The sequence below is a fragment of the Aythya marila genome (genome assembly GCF_965140915.1).
Source record: "Aythya marila genome assembly, chromosome: 7".
Lineage (NCBI taxonomy): Eukaryota > Metazoa > Chordata > Aves > Anseriformes > Anatidae > Aythya > Aythya marila.
In genome coordinates, this window is record NC_139048.1 from 19,613,876 (window position 1) to 19,638,905 (window position 25,030).

Consider the following 25,030-nt stretch of genomic DNA (forward strand, 5'->3'; position numbering starts at 1 on the left):
CAGAGCTGCACATGCATTGGGCAGGGGATGGGGGGCCGCCACCCCTGGCTGGACCCCCAGCCCCATCTCCCTGTCCTCGCCCCCCCCTCCTCCAGGCAGCAGCTCTCCGCCAGGGGGAGCCTGGCCGGCACGGCACGGCTCAGCACGGCTCGACTCGGCACGGCACGGGAGGGCAACCTGCCCCCCAAGGTGTCCGTGCTCCAGCCTCGCCATCGGGATCGGGAGGCAAGGAAAGGGTGTGATGGTCACCTCCCGGGATCATCTGGCAAGGATAATTTTGGTGGTTTGCTCAGATAACTTAGCCCTGCCGGCTGGGAGCAGGCAGGCACAGAGCTGATTTTAGAGGCAAAGTCTGTTCTCCCTGTTAAATTCCCCTTAGCCATGGTCTGCTTCTGAAGAACGGAACTGGTGGGAAAGGAAAAGGCCCCAGTGGGTCCGAGTATCTGCTAAATCACAACCCTGGAATCCCCAGAAGCCTCCTTTTCATCAACCAGCAGCATTTCCAGTTCTCTCCTTGCTTCATGGCATTGAGATTATTTTCACCACGGGGCATGAGGTGTTATATATACTTTTTTAATCAACAAGTGCCACCTTATTATTTTTCATTTCTTCTATATTTATCTCATTGTTTTGTTGTTTATTGTTCTTCTCATTGTTTTCTTTCCCTTGACGATAGTAGGAGTCTTATTTCCTTAGGGTAGTTTTCATCACTGTTTATGGTTCTTCCAACACTCATATAGAAAGCAGAATCTTTAACTAAAACATCATTTCTCCCCAGTGTTCAGTAACCATCAGCACTGTTAACCAAACATTTAAGGGAGAGTCTTAAGACATGGTTACAATTCCCTTTCTGACTCATGCCAGCTTTCACTGTCTAGGAGTGTCTTCTTATGTGGGCTCTCTTTTTCGGTCCTGTGTCTGAGGGTAGGCAAGACTCAATTTGCTAACGTGAAACTAAACCACAGACCCCTCTCAGACTTCTTCATTCATTACAGTGAAATGAAAAAGGAGAGACACATTTTTCCCCTTTGCCGGACACCTCTAGAACGGAGAACAACTGGCCTACTGTTATTTTTCAGCGTCACTTTTCCCTCCCAGTAATTACAATGCAGCTCACTTTTGACAGCTGCCACTGAATCAGCCCCACTGTGTGTGAGCAGGATCAGCCCGGGGATGGACTCTGCAGGGACGTGGCTGTGTCTGCACCTTGTGTGGTCGGTTCCATGGCCGCAGGATAGCTGCCTGCATAGGACGTGGCTCAGGGGATATGGGCACACTTCAGTATGGCTTTTGACATCTCTGTTCCAGTGTGACTCGTGTGCCACGGGTGGGAAGTGACTGAGCATGGGACACACCATGACTCGGGGAAGGAGCTGAAGCGTGTCCTGGCTGGGGTAATGGCACTAAAGCACCCCAGGCCTTGCTGCTAAACATCTCAGGGAGCCTGGCATGGTGTCCAGCTGGTGGGGTTGGGAGAGCTGCCTCCAAGCCCTGCCACCAAGGTTTTATCTGAATTGCACTCCTCTTCACTTAATGGGGAAGGTCTCCCTGGGAAAGAGCCTGGGTTTCCCTCTTACTGGTATTACTAGGGCTGGTGAGAAACTTGTTATGGAAAATAACTGATAGAAACTGAGCGCTTTTTTTTTTTTTTTTTTTTTTTTTTTTTTCCTTCCACCCTCCACCAGAAGGGACTGCTTTTGGCAGAAAATAGCCAGGATTCATCTTAAAGGTTACAGCCAACGTTTTTCCGACTCTTTGTGCATGTCAGGACAAACACCCATACAAATATACATGCCCATCCAGACACACATTTGCGAATGTGCTTTTCTCTGCAAAAACCATACTATATATATATACACATAATGCTCCCCGCAGAGATCCCTACACCGAGGAGCTGTTCTGGGGTGAAGCCCCTTTCCCCACGGCACCCTGCCGCCGGCCGGGGATGACGGGGGAGCCCTGCGCCCCTCGGGTGCACCAGCGGAAGGGACACAAAGGGGGGCGGCTGCAGGCGCTGAGATCCCCGGGGGACCCGCAGCATCCCCCGAGTAAGGCCGGGGCCGGGGCGCGCTCCCCGCGGAGCCGTGCGCGGAGCCGTGCAGCAGCGGGCGCGCAGGGTGCGCGCCGCGGGGAGCGAACAGCAGATTGCGGGCAGCCAATGGCGAGGGCAAGCCGAGGTGGCACCAAATTTCCCGCAGCCAATCGGCTCGCGAGGGGGAGGGAGGATGAAAAAAAAAAAAAAAAAAAAAAGCAAAAAAAAAAAGAAAGAAAGGAAAAAAAAAAAAAAGCAGCCAGGCATCATGCGAGTTGCCTGGCCCTCGCCATCCTCCTCTTCCTCAGCATCCTTCCTCCCGCCCCCCGCCCCGCCCCGCCGCGCCTCCCCTGCCGGGCACGCCGAGAGCCGGGCCCCCGCTGTGCCTCGCCTCGCCGCCCGCCGCGCTGACCCCGCGCATCTCCGCCGCGGGCAGGGGGTCACCGGGAGGCCGGGGCGTGGAGAGCCCGGCCCCGCTTAAATAGCTCCGCACCCGCCTCCCCAGCCGCACAGCTCGCCGGGCGAGGGGGCCGACAGGAGGCAAGAGTCCCGCAGCCGCCGGGGACATCCGCGCACCGCCGCCGCCGAGGAACCGAGCCCTGCCCCATGCCTGCGCACTTGCTGCAGGAGGAGGTAAGCGCGGAGCTGCGGGCGGCCCCGCGCCTCGCTGCGCTGCTTTGTCTCGGCCTCGCCCCGGCCTCCTTCCTCGCAGCCTCCTTCCTGCGCTGCTGCTGCTGCCGGCGTGGGCAGCCACGCGTGTCCGTGCGCGCTCCGATGGGCGCCGATGTGCGGGGCCATCGCCGGGCGAAGGCGATCGGTGCGCGCCCGAGGCTCGTGGGGAGGTGGCGGGGGGAGCGGAGGCATCTGCCGCTGGGGTTATCTCCTCGCAGGGGGCTCGGGGGGATGGGGGGCACCCTCAAATGAAGTGGGCAGAAAATACAGGCTTGTTTTAAAAACAACGATCCAAGCCTGCTGGTCGGGGCTGTTGAGGAAGGTCCGTTGTGGCGTGAGGTTGTGGTAGTGCTCAGGCTGTGATTTTTATTTATTTTTCCGAAAGAAAGGGCTTTTACTTAACAGCGTTTTAAAGCCAAATGTTGCAGCAGGGAGCGTCTCTAGGACAGACGCAAGGTGAAAGTGGCCAGCTGCCCAGATGAAATGAATGACTGTGTCTGCAGTGCCAGAGCCAAGCAAACATACAATGGGGAGACAGCCCATTTTTGGCATAAGACAGGCTGAATAACAACCCGGCAACAGGAAGAGATGTAGAGTTGTTGGATCTCTAGAGATTTTTATTTTTTTTGTATTATTATTTTTATATTTTGCCTCCTGGCTATCACTGTTTGCCCGAGGGGAAGCAGGGGCTGATCCTGATGCTCCTGCTCTTGTGTTCTCATCCTTTCCACCTCTGCCTGTGCCAAAGAGTGGGAGGTAAACCACAGCCCCGCTGCCTTGCCTGTCGCCAGCAGACAGGGTCTCTCCCCATCCTTTTGTGCAGGTGCTGTGACCTTCCAGGGATGTTGGGATGTAAATAATTGTATTCTTCTCACCACCCGAAATGGATGCCAAGGACAGTGTGCTCGGACCACGTTCCTTGGTCTTGACGTGTACTTTGGGGCATATCCTAGAGGCTGGGAAGAATCCTGTCCCTGGGTCACGTTGGGCATATTTAAATATAGTGGACCTGAGATTCAGTGCCCTGGGGCCCCTAGGCTGAACCCAGCACTGGAGCCTTTGAGCTGCAGCTGGTTGTAGTGCTGGCTGGCTGCCAGGATCACCTATTGAGTGTTCGATGCTGGGTAGGGTATGTGGGGAGGCGTGGAGATGGGGGAGCACATCTGTTCTGCAGATGAGAGCTGCCAAGTCATTCAGAAAGGAGGGAGAGCTCATGAAAATGATTTAGTTGGCTCCCTCCCCCTCTCGTCTGTAGACCCCAGATCAATTCCCATCCCGTTTTCCTTGATAGGAGCTGCTGGAGCTACTGTGGCCATAAGGGGATAAAAATCCTTTCTTCTCTCCTTGTTTCCCTGGTCTCCAGCTAAATAGCTGCCCACTTCTCCCTCCCTTTCCCCCCTCATCAAGGCTGTAAAGGTAGAGCTGTATTTCACAGCTGTTTTATAGCCCTTTTGATTTAAGGTTAGTTTACATGTGAGAAATGACCAGTTCAATTATATCAGGGTAATTCTAGCAGCAAAGGCATGCTGGTAAAATTCCTCATGTGGCTACTGCGATGCTGGAAGAATGATTTTTTTTTCCTCTCTGCTGTTTCCTTTGCACTCTCCCTCCTCCTCCTCTGCTCCCGTGTAACTCTGACAGTGACATAAGCTATCACGGAGGAGAAAAAATGCATCTCCAACCCCACATTCTTACTCTGGAAGCAGCATGTCCATATGGGGAGCGTTACCCTTCTAATTATACCACCAGCTCTCTGTTGGGAATTTTTCCTGCATAGACAAGCCTTAGGTTTTTTGGTAGATTGTCTCCCAGCCAAGGAAGAAAACTGTGCCTTCCTGCCAAAATGTCAGACGAGAATATCTGACACTTTGGAATAGGCAGGACTTATGCTCTCCGGATTAGAAGCCATTTCTCATGGCTCTTTTTGGGGCGATTGCTGAATTCTCCAGCAGCTGGAGATATCACGCCCTCAAACCGACGTTAAATAGAAAAGCAGGGAGGGACGGCCCGTAGCTGGGATGCCGAGGTGGCTGGTCCCACGCTCAGCGGTGCCTGAGTTCACTGGAAACATCAGGGTGCCTGGTAGTATCCAGGGTTTTTCCTTTCTAACTGGGATAAATTCGATTCCAGAAGGAAAAACTTAGAGAGCTCCTCGTGTAGCAATTGTTTTACTTCCCAAATGTGGGGAATCTCCCAGCTTTACCAGCTCCTCCCTGTAGGAAGGTATGTCTGTAACCCTCTAGTTTCTACCCTTGGGAAAGGGAGGAGTTGGGGTGGCCACGTAAGCTGCCTGGCCTGATTTTAATGCCTCCCTCAGGAAACTAGGCCATGGCAGAGCGGTGGTCTTTCACGAATCCCGAGTGCCTGGGGTTCAATCTGCTTTTGATTTGGGAAAGGTTTCTGTCTGGAAAGGAGCTCCCTGGCTGCAGGCTCCCGGCTTTGCCGCGGCCTCCCCCCCCACCCTGTCTCTCCTGCTCTTGCTGGGGGGCTTCTCAGCCCGGCTGCCCGAAGAAGCAGGCAGCGCAGGGCCGTGGCCTTCAGGGAGGAGGCAGGCTGGGGCAGCATGCCCCTACCAGCCACGTCCCACATGCCCAGCACCTCTGGGGTCGAGCCCAGGCGTCTGCTTGGGCTCTGGCCCGAGGAAGGGCTGAAAGCGCCAGCAAACACGCGGCTGTCAGGATGGAGATGGAAATCGGTGATTCAGGGTTCAGTGACCTGTCTCATTAGGGTCAGTCCTGCCTGCGTCTTTCGTCATGTGTGCCTGCTCGGGCGGGCTGTCACTGCGCCAGGGCAAACAAGCATGTGGAGAGGGAATGTTGTGTCATGGTTACAGGAGGGAGCCGGGAGCCAGACCCAACGAGCTTGCTCCTTAAAACTTCTTATCCCTGCATTGGTGGCCTTGGCTCACGGGGTTGCCTTCCCTTGCCTCAGTTTGCCTGTGGGTGGAAAAACGGGAGAGGGATAAGAAGCTCAACGGCAGCTGTGAAATAGGAGCTGCAGGTCTGACTGGTCTCCATGCACAGGTCTTGCCGCATCCTAGCCCGGGTGGTGAGGCACGTGGATGTGAAGAGCCCCCCAGAGAAACCCTCCATGGATGCTTCCCAATGCTCCCTTGTGATCCCTAGTGGGGTGACACAAAGACACGGGAGGGCAGGAGCAGCCCAACAATTGAAAATAAAATCATATTTCAGATCATATTTCTCTCCCACCTCTTTGTTCATTCACAAGGTTTCCTTTATTGTTGTCTGCTTGTGCACATGCCCAGACTGCAAACCCACCTTAAAAACGCCCACTAATAAAACTGAAGGAAAATAAAAATCCTTGCAGCCTACAAAAGAGCTCACCAAAGCAACTGGTGGATAGAAGACTGGCTTTCAAGACTTTTTCTTTACTTTCCGAATGGTGTCTGCTGTTCACCTCCTCCCCCAGGAAAGAACAGGCTGTCTCCATTTTGCAGGCCATCCCTTGGTAGGGCTAGAGTGGCTGTTGTTGGTGCCAGGGGCTAAGCTGAACAAATGGAACCTGCCAGGGAAACTGCAGGCTGCGAGTCATGGTACTGCCAGCCTACCCATCCACCTTTCAGCTTCCTGCATTTGTAACCACTGATTTCTTGTTTTGTTTCCCTTTTTTCCTTTCTCAAATACATCCATTGCCACCTCTCCAAGGAGTTCTCCTCCGCTTCCAGCACCACCACCGTCGGCACTGTCACCTCCCGGGTGACCAAGAATGGGGATGCTGTCATGGAGAAGGACTTACTCAGTCATGAGGACTTGGCAGCAGCCCGGGGCATGGTAGATGATATCTTTGATGAGACCTACCGTGAGAAGGAGGGCCCCAAGCCTCCCTTGCGATACGTCTGGAGGAATATTATCCTCATGAGCCTGCTGCATCTAGGGGCCATATTCGGGTTGACACTGATACCTTCTGCAAAGATCCAGACCTTGGCATGGGGTAAGCACATTCCTCCACTTGTTTCTTGACATCTGCAAATATTGTTGTTGGGTGGTGATGTTTTTTTCCTCCAGGCCTGCAGACTCAGGGAGGAGAAAGAATTGGAGGTCTTTTGTTAGAAGGAGGTGCTCAGACAGCTTCATAGCAAGCTGTGGGAAGGCATATTGGTGTCTTCTGTAAGGTCATGAGGGGGAAGAATTCGGCAGGGGACTGCTTGGCTGCATAAAGGGTAAACTTGGTGCATAGGCATTAGACAAGATGTGGGAAAGATCTTTCCTCCTATTTTACAGCATCCTTGCAGTCTCATGGAGGTCCTCTGCTTGACTGGCTTTTACAGTGGGAGCTGGCAGAGGTGGGGGCCTGGTTTTCTGGTACATGCAGCCCTCTCAGGAATATTCCTGACACTGAGTGGAAAAAAAATCTTGACATGAAGCAATTCTGGTCAGCTAGGTTTGGAAGTAGCTCATACCTGAATATGCAGCCACTACCAAGGTGAAGCACAGAAAATGTTTGATGGAGCACTGTGACAGTCCCAGAAAGTTAGGAAGAAAGATACTAGCGAGAGCACTTTTGAGAGCGTCTGGGAATGCAAGATACAAGGAATTTGGTGAGAGGTTGCTGCCACAAATAAGACCCATTCCTGCCCTTACCAAGGGAGGATATAAAGCCTGCAGAGATTCCATGTGTGTGTGAGGAGAAAGAGGAAAAAATACAGTTATACTGAGGGTAAAAGTCAAGAATTAAGTGTGAAGTCCAGTCTTGTACCATTCTTATAAAAGCACAGATTGGCCCCCATCATCCCAGAATTAAGGCTGACAACTTTCAAAAAATAAATAAGTGGCTCTCCAGGCAGCAAATTCCAATGGAAAGCACAACCAAGCAGAAGGTAGCTAGGAGAAGCTCCCCTTTCTGTGAGACCTTGCCCTGGGCAGGAACCAAAATTCTCCTTTGACTGCTTGAATGGCAGCTGGGACCAGGGCCCGAGCTGCTGGGGAGCCTCACTTTCCATGAGGCTTTGTGTGGACTCCCAGAGGGTTCAATAAGCCAAACTCTTCCCAATGGGGAGGTCTAGAGACTGCATCCAGCCCTGGCCTTTCTGTGAAGCAGGGCATCCTGAAATAAAAAGCCCTAGTCACATTTGAGACCTGCTGGCATGGCAGCAGTGATTTTAGTTTCAGTGGTGTTCCTGCAAAGTGCTGAGCTGAAGCCTGGTGTGGTGACAGGCCTCAGAGATGTCCTCCTGGAGTCTCTTGCTCTGCCTTGGTGTCCCTGCTGGATGGGACCCTGGGACAGTCATGGTCTCAAAGCCTGTCCTCCTGACAGCTGTGAGCTAGGAGCATTGCAGCTGGGCCGGGAAGGAGATGGCTTTCTGGGCTGCCAGACTGAGAGCTGGTGGTTTCCTCTCCAACCACCAGAACATCTCACAGACAGGGGCCTGGGGATGGGCATCACTGGAGGCCACGGGACCCAGATGCTGGCTACAGCATCAGCGGGGACAGAGGCAGTGTTCCCTCTTCCCACACAGTCACTGTGGCCTTTCACAGGGCCGTTATGAAAGAAAACTTTGCTGACCTTTCCCTTGTGAAAATTTGACAGGCTCCAAGGACGGGCTGTGCTCTTCCCTGGGGCTGGCAAGGCTGGGCAAAACACTCAGCCTCAGCACAGCCTTGGAAAAGTGTTTCTGGGCTGTCTGTGTGGTGGGAAGTCCCATTCCCGGGCTCACAGCTTCAGGCAGGGGCTGCTGACTTGTCTCACACACTGTGCTGGCAGCCAGGGTCATCCAACCCCCAGCCAAATATCCTCAGGGCTATGGGGCAAGGAGGAGGCAGAGGGTAAGATGGGCATACTGGTTTTATTTCTGCTGAAATGTTCTGTAATTTCCAAATCCATCCAACACTTCTCTCTTGAGCTCCCCAGCGATACTTAAGTGGGCTCAAGCATCTTGATCCAGAAGATTAGTGATGTCTTACCCCCCCCAAAAAAAAAAAAAAAAAAAAAAAAAAGATCTCTGAAGCAGTGTCCTTGCAATCATGTGCAAGTTTGGGATATCTGCATGGCATCCCACGGCACTTCTTGGGAATCTGCCTTGCTTTTTTTCCTGGCTCCCGTCCCTCCCACTCCCCTCCCTCAGCCAAATCTGATGTGAAGTGCCAGTGGCTGTCTGGCCACTGTGAGGCACTGCATGATTCTTCAGTGGCTTCTGAAGTGACAATTGCCCTGGGATGGGGAGAAGGAAATGGAGTTTGGGGAATTGTATTGTCTTGCACTGGCCGAAGATCCATCCTGTGTTAACAGAGCTGCAGTAGCACAAGAGAGCTCCCTGTCCTAGGTCACTTGTTCTGGGAAAGGACCACCATTTAGCACACACACAGCTTTCTCAGCTGATTCCTTTCTTTGGGACATACAGGCCTCTGTGACTGTCTTTTCAGTGACTTGCTGTTACCTTCCCAGCACCCCCTGTTAGTGAGGATTGCAGTTCCCATTTGAGCTAATGAGAAGAGTACTACAGTTCCCATTCAACACACAAGGATAGAACAGCAGGGACTTATTTTGCTCCTGACCATATGCTATGGGTTCATGGCAGAGCAGCTCTCCCAGTGGTAGTTTTGGAGCTGCTGGTTTTGTTTTTGTTTGTTTGTTCAGACCATTTCTTCCTTAGGCTGTGTACATACAATGTAAAACCAACATGGCCCCAGATGTTCTCTGTTGTGATGCTGCAGGCAGCTGTAGTGCCTGGTAGCTGATCTACCTACTGTATTTTTTATAAGGAGCAATTCCCTGCTTTATATCCTCTTCATCTAGGCCACTGTCTCCTTGATGTTTCTGTCCCTCTGAAACCAGTTATATTGGTGACTGTGTCCTCTTTTGTTTTCATTTCTCTGTGTGCTAATTCCTCTTTGTCTCTCAAGCTCTCCAGCCCTGCCTTCATCATTGTTTGCTGTTCTGCATTGCTGTGTGCATTGTATCCCCTGATCTCTTTCTGGTACAGAGCTTCCCAGAACGAGCTGGGGTTGTTGATCAGGTGAAAGCTCACCATATCGAGAGCTCTCTAAGCTGGCTAGAAAGCCAGCTCCCATCTTTATTTACTCTCATCTCCACTGCACTTGACAAAGTCTGGCTCGTTCTCCTTCTCTTCAGGGATCACAAGCAGATTTTGTGTCATTTGCCAGACTGAACCTGGAAGGGCAGAATGCAAAGGTGATTGACAGCTTCTTCTTTCACTGCTCTCGGCCTCACACAAAATACAATTTGTAGGGTGTCTTCCTGGCCCTCAGGTGCAGCAGAGAGATAATATATGTGTAAACCCCTATTGGTCTGGCTAGCAGTGTTTATAAAACAGTGACAGATCCTCCTGGCTTGGTGCTCTGACAATACCATAACTTCTTGCAGCACCAGTGGTGACAGAAACATGGGTTGATACTGCTTTTTGTTACTGCTGCATCACCTTTGGACCAAGGAGAGTCTTGCTAGATAATTTAGGTAACTGGCAGCCTGAAAATCTCAGCCAGCACTAGCCACAGGAATGTGTCCAGCAAAATGTTTACAGAAGTCTGTTGTTGCTTTCCCATCAAGGCCGCTACTGGTAACACCTCTCTTAGTGTCCTCTCCAGGCTTTACTAGCACGGAGGGGAAGTTCTGATTTTTGCCAGACAGGGAAGTCAAAATTTAGCAACAGTAGCTCCTATTGCTCCTTCTAAACACTGTTCCCCTTATGCAGCCTGTATGCATTTCTTTGCTCTTTGTATCTTTTTCCTGAGAGCAGCAGCTGTCTCGTTATCCTTAGGAACAATCTGGCTAGCGAGGACTGGGAGGCAAGGAGGAAACAGTCCTGAGCTGTGGCTTTCCCTCCCAGTGAGCAGAAGCCCAAGGACACTTGTTGGAGCAGGGACACCTCTTCAAGTAAACATCCTCAGTGTTGAATGCAGGTGACAATGCCTTTAGCACATTCCTGGCTTCCTATCATAACTTGAGGTCTGAATCCAGGCCACAAAGAGGTGAAGCCTATTGAGTCACATAGGCATGACTGAAGCTGAAATGTTTTCGGATTCATTTTTTGGACCACCAAGTGCATATTACTGCTAGTGGTCATAACTCTTTGTATTCCAGTTGAAGGGGTCATTGACAACATCACCTGTGAGGTGACAATGTTTTGGATGTTGGACACTTCAAAGCCACAGTCATGTCACGGTACAGAACATGATGTTGAAACCTCAGCTGATGGAGTGCCCAAGTCCTTCAGTTTGGGACAACATCATGGGGCTACTATGAAAACCTGGGCTACACTATCTTGCCTTCTCTGTTCTCTTTCCAATTCCTGTCCTAGTGAATGATCTTAGAGAAGCTTTACTTCTTCATTCCCTGTGAGATACTCGTTCCCTGGCTATGCCATGGTTATCTGTTTGTGGGAATGAACCCTCTGAATCATTAGGGTTCTCTGTTCCAGATTCCAGATCCTGTTTTTGCAGCAATTCTCACTGTCATGACCTACATATCTGGTGGAGCTAAAAGCCCCCAAGTAGAGTTCAGGTTTCTGTGGGGCTGAGTGACACGTATGCAGAACCTGAGAATCAGGTCCCTTCCCACAGGATATGTCTGCTCCTTAGACAAACTGCAGCTATTGTAGAGGGGCAAGAGGCAGGGCAGCACAGGCTTAGAGTTGTGGGACTCATCTAAGAAGTCAGCATGAGCTGCTGCTGCTTGTGGGTTTTGGATGAAGGCTCTGACTGTTCCATGCCAGAGCACCTGAAAGCTGCGGGTACTCTTCCAGATTTGTAACAAAGTCTTTCAGTTAAGATTACCCAGAGAAAGTACTGGGTTATCTCGTTTCTGGGTCTGTCTCAGTCCCCACCATGTCTCTTCTGTGTTTCCTTGTGCTGACTGATATGTGTTCATTGTTGGCGTCAGTTTTTGCTGGGGGATGGAGATATCCACAGGCAAATGTTGAGAAATGCCTGTGTCAAAGAGATGCTGGACAGCTTCCTTCTTGCAAAACTGAAATACCACAGCCTTCAGCCAGACCCATCTTCCCAGAAGCCTTTTTTAATCAAAAAATTCCTGGTCAGCATGTGAGGGTTAACTAGAAAGAGAAGCTTGAACTCAGGGCTATAAAATAGGGCCTGTATTCTCCTAACCTGGCATTTACTTTCTAGTGCCATTAAAGATGATGAAAGATTGCATAGTTCAATTTCTGTCTTCAGTGCACCATTAACTCTCACTTACTTACCCCGCAGTGGAGAGCTGGGCTCCTTCACTAGAAAGTTGCCTCCCACATCCTTGATCCAACACCTGTTGCAAGGTGCCATTGTTTTTTCCATTGACTTCCTGTTTGGTGTTTCTCATGGAGTATATACACACAAAGTATGCACAGGTTTGAGAGACACTGCTCTCAGCTTTGCTATAAACCTCTTGTCACTCTTCAAAATTTACCTCAGCTGCTGAGGTGTGCAGAGTAGGTATAAAGTTGCCCAGAGGTCTTATGAAATATGGTTTGCAGGGTATAGCAGCCTATGTCCAAGGGAGAATGGTGGTGTGTCACACTCCTACTGCCACTAGGATGTGTCTGACCCATCCAGGAGTGGGTTAGGTTGTTACTGCAGTGTCTGAGGTTCTTCAGATTGGAGTCAAATGTTAGGTGTATTCTCAAGGTTTGCTTTCTGGATGAATTTGTGTAGATAGTGACTGATTTAAAATGAGTTGAAATCTAAAACCAACAGTAAACTAATCATGAGATGGTTTTGAGTCAGCATCACCAGGCTAGAGGAGGCCTTCAAGGTGTCCAGAATAAGTACTTTCTTGTCAGTGAGGCTGAAGGTAGACCTGAAAAGAATGCCCTGCTCCAGCATCCCTCCCTCTCTCCTTCCAGGTCTGACCAGTTTTGTGATCTTTGCTCAGCTCCATTATCTTCTGCAAAGGCCAGATCCTGCTGCATTTGCTTTCCTTTTCATCTCTTTTCATGCCCTGGAAGTCAGTTATGGCCAGTGATTGTACTTCCGAGGGACTGCAGAGGCCCTGGAAGACAGGAGGCAGAGGTGTGCTGACCTGAGATGTGCAGTGTCTTTTGCAGCAGGCCAAATGGCTGAAATCTGCAAATTTAAACCAGGGACAGAGTTACTCCTATGGGAACTGGGAAGATGTCCCTTCCCCTAGCAGACTGAAGGTGGATCAATTGACACGTGCACAGATGTGCACCCTTCCCTCTCGATTCCTGAGCTTAGAGTGCAAATCAGCTGTTGAATGCCCTCCATCTTTCTGCCAAATCTCCTGACCCTTCCTTCCTAGAGAGTCACTTTTCAGATCCAGTTTCTTTATTAGCCCCAGCTTCCTAGCATACTGTTGTTATGACCCTATTAAGATCATTTCTCCATTTAGGACCAAATGCTGGAACCCAAGTTAATCTCCAGAAGCCCAAGGAAGGCAGGAGAGAGAAACACATGATCTGGAGGGAGAAGAATGTGGTTTTTCACCAGCTCTCAGAGAGGCAAGGAATTCCCCTCCTGACCTGTGTGGAAAGGGAATACATGAAGCAGCCTTGAGGAAGAGGGATCAGAAAGAGCCTGGGAATGGGAACCTGTGGGCAGTTTTAAGTCTGTGATTGGGGTGAAGGTGAAGCATCAATGGAATGGTTGATTAGATCTTTTCTCTGGCCAGTGCTTTTTTTTTTTTTTTTTTTTTTTTTTTTTAACTGTCTTAGTTTGTTCCTTCTGTGGGTTTTTCTCTTGCATACATAGCTGTGGGGGAAGGCCTGCTTTTCCGCCTGAAACTTTGCTGCAGGCTTACTTGCTCTAACTGCTCCAACACTTTAATTTCTTCTCCAGCCGTTCTGTGTTTCGTGGTGAGCGCTCTGGGGATAACAGCTGGATCTCACCGCCTCTGGAGCCATCGGTCCTACAAAGCCACGCTGCCCCTGCGGATCTTCTTGACTATTGCAAACTCTGTGGCCTTCCAGGTAAGCATCTCCTCCATGTGCTGCTGCTGGTCCTCAGAAGGAAGTGCTCCCCTGAATCTGTGTCTTGGACACAGGGTTCAAGATTAAGATAGATTCCTCTCTCCTACTACATCTTGCTAGCAAACAACCTGCCTTTTCTATCTAACACTGTAGTGCCAGAGTCCATCTTGTCTTCACCTTATCCCTTCAGAGGGTGACTGTGAAATGAACCTTGCTAATGAGGTGGGAGAAGGACTATTCACCAAGGCCAGGGGTAGGAAACCTCTCCAAAGCAGGAATGTACCCTTCAGTCAAGTGCGGTCCCCTGTGCTTGCCCTGGGAGGATCTGTGAAGTAAAGGAGGTGTGGAAGTGCTAAGTACTCTCTTGGTGCCTCACCTTCCCCTTGTTGCACTGCTGACAAGGGGAGACACATCTGCACAGCCTGGGGAGCCAGTCTGTGGAATTTGCTGCTGCAGAAAGAGCAAGAACTTGAGGTTATGCATTTAGGGGGATGCTTCTTTGGTTCAGAAGAGTGATGGTTAGGAATAACCCTGTTATTAAGTCATGCCACTGGCTTCCAGAGAGTCATCCCAGGGCAGTGATGTTTCAAGGAGAGAAGGGTTGGGCCTATTCAGAGTGGCCCAAGTGACTGCAGGCAGCTGATAAGCTTCTCAGGATATTGCTTAACCACTCATGGGAGCACTTCACCATCCACAAAGCAAACAAATTGGGAAGTCCTTAGGGACTGTAAATAGTAGCAGAGATGGCCCTGAAGAAGTTAGAGAGAAAACCCCAATTGGATTGGCACATAAAAAGCGTGGCAGTCTCTCCTGTTTGCTGCTGTGATGCAGCTCTAATGCACTCCATCTTCCAACTGTACTCAAAATGACTTCATACAGGCTTGCTACTGTGTAGGAAGTACTGGGTAGTGCAGCAGGGTGCAGTACTTTCTGCTAGAAAACAGTGCACAGAAAAGTGCCAGTGCCGTGCCCTTAAATAATTTTTCAGTCGAGGTGTGGGGAGAAGAGTAAAGCCCGAGTGAGACCACCTATTTTAAAGCCATTATCTCTTTGCTCACTGTGTAGCTGTAAAGGATATAATCTCATTGACGTGTGAACGCAACAGTGTGGGAATGTTTTTTTCCAGCTTCGGAAAACATTCTAAAACACCATTCACGCTCCTATTCTCTGTTAGTACCAAACCAGAGTCTTCCATGTGGAAGAGGAAGGACCAAGCTGTTGATTCCAGCTGCTGGCCCAGCACTCAGCATGGGAACAGGATGGGTTGCTTTGTATTGGCCAGTCCCATAAAAAAAACATCTTTCACAGGGTTATAGGGCAGAGGGGAGAAAGAATTTGCTGAGTTATTGCTATAGAGGATAGGAATAGACAAAGATGAGAGACAGACAGATATTTCAGCATCAGTAGGAACTAATCCAAAGTTTTACAGAAAATTCATTACCATTCCTCCTGAATTTTTCTTTTTGTAGTTGTTTTCAATGAGCTCAAGACAGAGTTTATTTTCAATTTACCTCATTCCTGTTAGTGGCAGCAGCTCCAAGATCAGACTGATAATTTTTAAGGCCAGAGAAGACCACAGATTATCTGAGGTCCTCCAGAAAATGCCTGTTGGCTGTTCAGGGACTTGTGGTTTCAGAGAATTTGAGACTTGTACATCTAGTCAGCTCCTTCACCTGCAAGACCAGGCAGCTGCAGCACAGTAAAAGCTCTTGTAGTTATAACCTGTAGCTGGACACTCAAGCAAGGAGGGTTCTCATAGGCTTCGCATGCTGATCTGAGAAAGCCAAGGTTGCAGTTAGAGGTCACCACAAGCTAAGATCTGCAGAAAAGGTATAAGCTAAAGTTTGTGTCAAGATTCTGATGTTTCAGCCTTGAGCCTCCTGGTATGTTTGTGTACATGGTGTGATGGAGGTACCATGCTCCAGCTGGGGTACATGATCTCTTTCCAGATTTGTGCCTGCTGCCTCCAGCAGAAGGCAAGGTACATAGAAGTCCTACGCACTTACGAGATTAAGGAGCTGGTTGTGTAGTAGAAGAAATAAGATGTGTGCTTGGATCTGTTTCTTGTTTCCTAGTTTACTGTGAAAAAAAATGCCAGCTTTGAGCACATCAAAATCTTGGTGTAAAGGAATAAATACAGGAATCTATTCTTAAAACTGGCCATAACAAACATTTCTTAATACAAATGATGAAAACTGACCTTTTCCAAATTGTATTGATCTTGCAGATTAAACTGAATGGGTAAAGGAGCCAAAGGCGATGATTTTTGGTAATTGTCACTGAAACTGTGTGTTTATTCTATTTCTAAAGTGAGACCTGCCTTTTAAGATAATTTGATTTCCAAGAAAACTAAAAAAGGCCCCCCAAATTAAACAGATTTGGCAATCCCAGGAAAAGTAAGGCAGGTTGACCCATGGAAAGTGTCGATATGGAGGGAAGGGGCAAGTTGGTCAATCCCAGCTGGCAGCGTGTAGGGACAGGGACATATGACCAATAAGTGCTGAGTGTGTGAGGGAGGAGGCATTGACTGCCCAATTGGGACCGGCTATTGCAGGGGTGGGGGAACAAATGGACCCATCAGAGCCTGTGGTGCTGTGGAGAATATGCAAACCAAAGCCTAAAGTTAATCACTTTGAATAATAATAAAAGAGAGAAAAGAAGACCCACCACATAAACTAATTCTGAAGACAAGTAAAATGGTTGAGCAAAGAAGATCCAATGCCTGCTTTAAAAGTCAAAGAAAACAAAATAAAAAAATAAGCAAAACAACAAAAAAAAGAAAGATAGCATGGCCAATACAATTTCAGGTCAACAGGATTTAGTTGTCTAAACATTTTAGGCCCTTTTGTTAGTTTGAAGGGATCATCTCTAGCCCTGGCCCTAAGTCTCTGCTCCCCTTGCCTTGCAGAATGACATCTACGAGTGGGTCCGGGACCATCGTGTCCACCACAAGTTCTCCGAGACAGACGCAGACCCCCACAACGCCATGCGGGGCTTTTTCTTCTCCCACATCGGCTGGCTGCTGGTGCGCAAGCACCCAGATGTGATAGAGAAGGGTCAGAAGCTGGACCTGAGCGACATAAAGGCTGACAAAGTGGTGATGTTCCAGCGGAAGTGAGTTCTGGGGGGAGCCCCAGCACGGAGGTGTGTGGGGTGGGATGGGGTGGGCCAGGGAGCACAAGCACCTTTGGAGCATGAAGGGGATTGAGGGTGTCATGAGAGAAGCGTGAGTCTTTGGTCTGCCTGAGCCTTTGCTGTGGGATGAGCTCTGTGAGAAATCAGCCGTGCATCTCCTGCAGGAAGTATTTGGGAGCTGGTGCTGCTGCCAGCCCTCCTACACCCCTTTCTCCCGTAGTACCTCGCCAGCAGCAGCCTGAGTTTCCCACCACAAAGCACCTTCACACCTGCTTGCCCCCAGCCCAGCTGCTGCTTTGGCTGGCCCAGAGCCCATCCGCGGGTGCCTCCAGGCCATCCTTGGAGGAGCTGTGGTACGCTTTCCAGGTCATGCCTCTGCCTCTCTCCCATCAGTGTGCTGGAAATGGTGTGGTGAAAGGGGAGTTGAAAATAGGGATGTGAGAGGGGCAGTCACTGGGAAAGACAGTCTTGGTTCACTCATGCCTCTTGTGTGGGATGTCTCAGCTGTCTGCGGCTGTACTGGGGCTCATCCCCAGAGGAGGCGAGCCTGTCACCAGGTCTGCAGGGATGGGAATCTGAAGTCTCCAGGAATGGCTTCTGTGCATTCAGGGTAAAAGATGCAGGGCTCAGGGCTGAGGTATTTCTGCACTTGATTTTCCCTGTATAGATCAGGCAAGTGTGAATCATCCAAATGGAGGACTGAATCAGCCCCACCTCTGTCACTGAACCATTTTCTCCTGGTCCCTTCCTTTCCAGATACTACAAGCCCTCGGTGGTGTTACTGTGCTTCACCTTGCCCACTGTAGTGCCCTGGTACTTCTGGGACGAATCCATCATCATCAGCTTCTTCATTCCAGCCATCCTGCGCTACACCATAGGGCTCAATGCCACTTGGCTAGTGAACAGTGCTGCTCACATGTTTGGCAACCGGCCATATGATCAGAACATCAACCCACGGGAGAACCCCCTGGTCAGCCTGGGGGCCCTAGGTACGTTCAGCGTCCATGTCTTTCATTTCCTTGGTGCTGCAGGTGTTTATGGGAATTTCCGTGAATCCAGGTGTCCCCATTTCCTCTGCAATCTTCCCCTCCAGCCCTGAAGCTTTTGCATGTGGGGGTGTTTCCCAAACTGGTCAGTGAGTACATAAGGGCAGTGGGGTTATCAGCTTCCACCAGCCTTTCTGCAGCCTGGAAAGGGCTCTGTTACACTTAGCACCTCCTTATCTCAATAGCAATATTTTATTTACCCTGCTCCAAGGTCTCTCCGCCCTGTTTACCAGACTGAAAAACTTGTGCTGCAGTCTCTGCTTATCTCTCTTAGACTTACTGTATTGAAAGACAGCAGGCACATATTTGGACATATTCTTAGGGCAGCTGGTGATTTTTGGGGTACTTGAGGATGGGATGAGATAGATCTTGTATGTTTTCTGAAGTTTTGGGAACCTAGGAAAGTATATCCTAGAGTCAGCATTTGCCCTGATCTGTTCTCCCAAACCCTAAACTGTTTTGCATCCTTGTACATTAGTGGGTCTGCATTGATTACCACCACTGAAAGATCTGCTCATGGATTTTTAGTAGGCAAGAATTTGAACTGCAGAGAGCCAGGGGTTAGAACAGGAGTCCAGGCAGTGTCACTGAAGGTGTGAGCACTGAAGCCTGCCTTGACACTCTCCAGAGCAGAGAGTAGCTGTCTAGGGTAGGCTGCTTGGTAGAAGTCTGTCTGCATTACTGCCATCTGGAAATGCCCTTTGGATTTTGGCATTAGGATTATTGGTACTGTAGGATTATTGATTGGCGTCTCCCGGCTTGTCATGGACTTGCTGCAGGTCTAGCTGGTAGCTCAACCTATACTAAGAGGTTTCTCATTGTGGCAGAAGAAAAGGCACTAGGATTCCCCCAGTGAACCAGAGCCTTTCTAGGTTCCTTGCAACATGCTCATTTTCCTCCAAAGCCCCATTGCTCCTCTATGGCTGTCATTGCATCTTTTGGGCCAGCCCAGGCTTCTCCCAGTGCTGGACCATGCCCAAATGAGATGGGGTAGATCACAGGGAGAAGAAATTTGGCTGAGAGGAAAAAACAATTTAGAGTCAATCCAGAGTCTGTTCCAGGAACATAGTGCTTTGGGCCATGTGAAAGGGGCCCTAACCCCTAACCTTAGAGCCCTGCAACATCCTCTCCATGGTCTTGTTTTGCAGGAGAAGGCTTCCACAACTACCACCACACCTTCCCCTATGACTATTCTACCAGTGAGTTTGGCTGGCGTTTCAACTTAACCACAGCCTTCATCGACTTCATGTGCCTCCTGGGGCTGGCCAGTGATCGCAAGAAGGTCTCCAAGGAAGTCATCCTGGCTCGGAAAATGCGGACTGGAGATGGGAGTCACAAGAGTGGCTGAGTTCCTACTCCCCTTCACACACACATCCACACCTCTCCTTCCTCCTTTTTTCTCCCTTTCTCCCTTCCTGACCCCTCCGAACACGCTGGACAAAGGTTTAATGTTCTGTTTACTAACTACTGAATAATGCTACCAGTTTGCTTACGATAATGATAATGAGTTTTAACCCCCTTCCACACTGTATTTTACGTGATGTATTTAAGATCTGGAGCTCTGCCTTTGTAACGCAAGGCCACCCCTTTCCCTCCTCCCCTTTTCGTTCTTCTCTCTAACCCCTCTGCCCTCTCCTCTGCTTTACTTTGTCCCTGCCTCCCCCGGTGGAGGAGCCGGTAGGAAGCAGCCCGGCCATCGCAGCCGGCTGTACCACGGAGCTGAGGGATGCCCGTATCAGCCAGCTGAAGAGTTGAGCCAAAGTCAGTGACCCTCTCCCAAAAACTCCCTCCCCTCCTTCCTTTGTCCCTCCTCTTTTCTCATGGGTTGCTGATGCTTGGCACGGCCAAACCGCTCCCTGAGATAAGCACCCCCATTCCCTTCCCTTGCCATCAGATGTAGAGCGCGGGGAGTTTGCCTTCCCCTCCCTGCCTCTCAGCCTCTCTGGCAGGTGGGAGGAGAGCCCCAAGAGTCTCTGAGAGCTCCAGGCAGGTCTGCTGGTGGCTGTGGGCACCACCAGGGGAGCCTCAGCGGCCTTACGGCCTCCTCCCTCTGGCGTGTCCCGTGGGGGCTGGAGGCAGAGCCTGGCTCGGGACCGCGCGGCCCCTTTGGAGAGCCGCAGAGCGGAGGGGACGGAGGGCTGTGCCACCAGCCTCAGGTGGCTTTGTTGGGCGCCACCGAGACTGTGCCAGCAAACGGGACTGTGCCAAAATGGAGAGGGGGAAAAGGATGTAAACCAAAGCTCCACCAAGGTGTTAAGCTGCTTTATGTGCTGGAGGAACAGGGTCCCCACAGGGTGGCAGGTAGATGTCCTGGTGTCCGTGCGTGTCCTGTGGGTATGCCTATGCTGCATGCAGGGATGCAGGGAACATGGACAGTGTGGTGAGGGAGCGCCTGTGGGCTCAGGAAGGGGTGAGGACATCTTAGAGGACTGATGGAGCAGGTCTCTCTGTCCACGTGGGCTCTGCTCGGTTGATTAACAAGTGCCTGACAAACACTGAGACGGAGCCAGGCGGTGAGGAACCAAGGTGGCTTGCAGCCCCCAGCTCCTCAAGGGATGGGGGTGCGCTCCCAAGAGAGCATGGGAAGAGAAAGCAGCTCCTCCTCAGTCCCTCAGCTCGCCTCCCAGACCCTCGCGACCGCCACCTCACTCCTCAGCCTGGAGAGCAAGCCACTCGTCTGCCGCGTGGGCAGCGCGGGTGGCTGAGGCAGCTTAAAGGTCGGTTATATCACCAGGGCCCCGAGACAGTGTGGGCAAGCAGCTGAAGGGTGTGTTGGGAAAAAGAAGTCCTTGTGGGTGTTGTTTCCTGCAAGTTGCAGAGAAGTTCAGGCGGTTGGGCTGTGGGTGCAGTGGCCCTGAGCCCCTCACCAGGCTGAATGTGCTTTTTTTTTTTTTTTCCCTTTTAACTCCCTATATCATTATCCACTTTTAGTTTTTTGCTATTAGTTGTAGCAATAGTATCTGTTGTTTTGCTTAAACGCATCAATGGAGCTGGAGGAAAGCACGAGAGGTGACCAGGAAGGGGTGATGCAGGAGTGGGGTTTGTGGCATCTCCCATATTTTGGGGGCAGGCAGGGCAGAGGGGCACAGGTGCCCAGTTCCCTGCCCTGCTCTGCCACGTAGCAGCCAGGCAAGCCTCGCTGGAGCAAGCCTCTGCAGCTTTGCTTTCTCCTGCTGCTGTGATACACATCAGGAACCAGGACAGCTCTGTGATGTTCTCCTTAACTCTCCTTAGCTTGATACTCAGAAAAGCAGTCCTCCTCTCCTTTTGCCTCCCTGCCACAGCCTTGTTACTGCTCATCACCAGGACCCTTTAGGGCTCTGAGCCATCGGGAGAGATGTGGTCTCCGGCTGAGAGATGTGATGGGAGGATGGAGCAGGGGAGCCCCTTGGCTTCTGGCATCCTGAAGGCAGGCAGCAGCTGGCTGGAGGCAGCATCCTTACAGCCCCCTTGCTCTGCAAAGGGGCTGTGGCTGGAACCGTATCCTACCATTAAAAAACAAAATAAAACTCAAAAAAGGAGAAATAGTTAGCTCTGAAACTGTGGGCTAACTTCACTTCCATCTAAACCCCTGTGAGGTCCTGGAAGTCTCCAGAGAGGATGAGTTTGCTCCAGCCAGTAATTTGAAAGGGGCTTTGGGGGGGGGGAGAAGGTGAGGAGAACAATGTCCTTGCTCCTGGTGCCCTTAGCGTGTTGTGTGATAGTACCCTACAGTAGAGAAGCGTGCTGTGACATGCTGCAATATCCCACATCCTCTCAGCAGAGAAGCAAGGTATGACATCAAGGGTTCCTTTCAAATTTCAAGTGCTGATTTGGGTCCAGAATCTGGAATTAGGGTGGAAGCTGAGGAGCAGTAACCAAACAGTCCTGGTGTTTGCCCAGTCACTTTAAAGGTAGATTGGCAAATATCTCTGGGTGCCTTAAATCTTTCTTTAATATACATAGGAGTATTGACAGCTATTTGCCGTATTTTTTTTTTGCTGAATTATGAACATTTGAGGGGTTTCTTAATTATTTAATTGCCTACATTGAACTGTGGGTGCAGGTGATTTTGAATGTATGAGTTAGAAATTTTTGTTAGATTAAGAAACAGATACAACACTTTAAGTAGAACTTTGTTTGATATATATATATATCTATATATACACCTATAAATATATATATATATTTTTGGTGGCATGTTTGTATCCTGGACGCATTGTCTGTATGTTTAGTGTAAATGAGTCTGTGAGAGGTGGTAGTGGATGAGGCAGCAGCGGGACCTCATGACTAGAGCTTCTAGTTCTCCTGGGCTCTGCTCCCAGGTAAGCTACTTGCTCACTGTGTGCTTTGGGACAAAGTCACTTAAAAAAAAAAGAAAAAACCAAAACCTCTCTGTGCCTCAGTTTCCCTGTCTGAAACATGGGGCTACACCCTGCCTCTCCAGGGCGCAGGGAGCAGGAGGAGGCAGGCGTACCACACGCACACCGATGCTGGCGGAAGCATTTGTTTTCCAAGACCGTTCCCAGTCCTGATGGTATCGTGAAGAGCAGCTGTCCAAGCGTTGGGTGTTCGGGGAAGGACTGGAAAGCTGAATCTGCACATTGTCTAAGCTCTGTCACTGTTGAAATGAGAGTAGGATACGATTTTTCACAGCTTAGGGATTTCTGCATAGTAGTATCTCTGTTTTGTGTACTGGACAAGAAAAAAACAAAAACTTTTTGAAATAATTTCTACTAATACGGAAACAGACATCTGGTTGTGCTGATCTGAAATTTTATTTGTTCATAATAAAAATGTTACTTTAAGGCGTGTTGGGCTGATGACATGGCGGACTGGGCTCCGCGATCCCGTTTCTCAGCGCCTCCTCCCTTCCCCGAGCAGCAGGAAAGGGCAGAAAAACCTCTGCCTCTTTAAGCGTGGTGAATGAGCGGATTATGATGGCTTTCATACTCCAGCGCCCGGTGGTGGCCGGGCACGCCTGCTGCTGCAGAGCCAACTGCCCGCGCCGCTGGGTTACTGCAGGTTACCTCCAGTCAGGGCCCGGTGCCAGGGCCCGTGGCTGATGGATGTACATGCAGCACAACACGTAATACCGGCAGCGTGTCTCTGCGGCCGGGTGCAGCCGCCAGCGCGTCACACGGGTTCGTCAGCCCCGGCCAGGGGGAATTTTCCTCCTGTGAGTGCACGCGCCCTTGCTCTCCCCATCCCTTTCACAGCTGGAGGGAAACAAAAGGAGAGGGGGGAATCCCTGGACCAGATATTGCTGTAATTGATGTTCCTTCCCTGCTCCCCCACCCACCCGCTGCTTTTGGAAGAAGCAGTGAACAAGGCCGTCGCCGCATGGCTCCTGCACGCTCCCTTTGGATGCAAGGGGGTGCAGCGCTGAGGCACTGCTGGGCAAAATGGCAGCCCCTTGCACGCAGCGTGCTGAATTCCTCAGCAAAACGGGCCCACGCTTGGGTTTCCAGCTGCAGCTCCTGCTGCCTGAAAGCTCGCTGGGTGGGAAGGGCAGAGCCAGAGCCTGGTGAGCCGCAGAGCGTGGGAGCGGGTGCCTGCGGCAGGGAGCAGGGGGTCACCAGGGAGGAAGGGCTGGGCTGCTCCGCGCTCCCCCAGCCGGAGGTGAGCAGCCAGCTCGAGCAGTGTGGTACTGTGCAGCTGTCCTGAGCTGTAACAGCAAGCACATGAAGTGCTCTGGCTCTTCAGCTGGTCCCAGAAATACTTTGCTGAAGTGTGAGAGGTGCAGCTTCTGGTGCCTTGGTGCTCCTTTGATCTGAGCTCTGCTCGCACAACCCCTTCTAAAACAAGCAAGACAGAGGAGGCAAATCTTCAAACCCCTTGATTATTCAGCCAAGCCTAAAAATAAAGTTAATGATCCCTCTGCCTGCATTTCATGAGAGTGGAACTCAGATCTCTGCCTCTCCCTCTTTCTTGAAGGCTGTTATTAAATCCCCTGCCCAGAATGTTTTCCTGTACTATCAAGCCCTTCAGCACTGCCAGCTCAGCACTTTGAGCTGGTTGCCTGGAAGTGTCCCACGCACGATTCCTGTTCCTGGTTCCCCGTGTAATCTATGAATTAGGGCTGCCATGCCGATGCGCCCCAGCGCTGCCTCCCCGAAAACCTCGCAGCGGCCGGGGAAGGGACGGGTTAACGAGGCAGCCAGCCCTGCTGGGAAGGGGAGGACGGGGAAACAAGCGGCTGCTTGTTCGGCACCCAGCGCAGGGAGGGAGGCAGCGGCCAGGTGGAGGCTCCGCGGCCCTTTCCGCGGGCGCAGCGCGCAGGAGATGCCACCACGGCCCCTGCGCACACCCCTCCCGGGCATTGGCTGGGCCGCCCTCCAAGGCTGACGGTGCTTTAAAAAAAAAAAAATTAAAAAAAAAAAAAAAAAAAAAAAAAAAGAGGCTGGGTTTCCGCGGAGGTTACTGCCGGTCAGGCCGGCCTCCAGCAGCGTGCCGGCCGTGTGTGTGCAGCCGCCTGACGCGGGCAGGGCCAATCCGCGGCTCTGCAGCCTTGTCTGATGCCGCCCGGCCCAATCCTTTCATCTCCGGAGGCGCGGGGAGACGGAGACGGAGATGGAGACAGCCCCGGCCCCGGCCCCGGCCCCGGGGCCTCGCCGCGCCCTCCCCGGGAGGCCCGGCCCCAGCGCCCGGTGCCGGCCGGGGGGGAGTGGTACCGGGGGAACCGAGCCCGAAAAGCCCCGGCCCCGGCGCTGCAGCCGTGGGAAACACGGGCAGCTTTTTGTCCTGCAAAAGTGAGCTTTAGGGTCAGCCTGGGGAAGGAGGCACACGCGGCCCAGAAGGTGAAAATGCAGCCTGGTGTGCGCATGGGCACGCGTGGCCATACTTCAGCCTGTGTACATAAATATAAACTCACAAGGATCGGTCACAAAGCAGGACACCTTGGATTTGGGAGAGAGGCTTAAAATCACGATTTTATACACATAAACGCCAACTGTGTCGTGACTCTGGTCCTTTTGTTACTGCATATTTAAAGTTATCTTTGCATGAAAACAATCAACCCCTTGCTTGGAATTCTTAACCAACAAAACCAAAACCAAAACAAAACAACAACAACAAAAACAACAAACCAACACCTACCTGTAAAACTTTTATTTCTTTTTAAATTATATGCAAAAACACAGCACTTTTCAGAATAAGTAGTATTTCATAACAGAGACCAGCGTGACGACAGCTGTTACATGCCAATTTGGCTCTGTAACAAACACATCTGCTTGTTTCACATTTTTTCAGCCCTCCTAAAATAGCTTT

The 25,030-nt window shown here is 50.8% G+C and overlaps 1 protein-coding gene across 1 annotated transcript; it reads left to right on the forward strand.

Moving 5' to 3' along the window:
* The first annotated feature begins 2,315 nt into the window (after positions 1–2,315).
* SCD (stearoyl-CoA desaturase) lies at positions 2,316–22,569 on the forward strand. The gene is made up of 6 exons (XM_082764734.1): positions 2,316–2,665; positions 6,370–6,655; positions 13,471–13,601; positions 16,510–16,715; positions 17,493–17,725; positions 18,931–22,569. The coding sequence occupies exons 1-6, from the start codon at positions 2,639–2,641 to the stop codon at positions 19,128–19,130; spliced, it is 1,083 nt and encodes a 360-aa protein (XP_082620860.1). The 5' UTR covers positions 2,316–2,638; the 3' UTR covers positions 19,131–22,569.
* Positions 22,570–25,030: the final 2,461 nt, after the last annotated feature.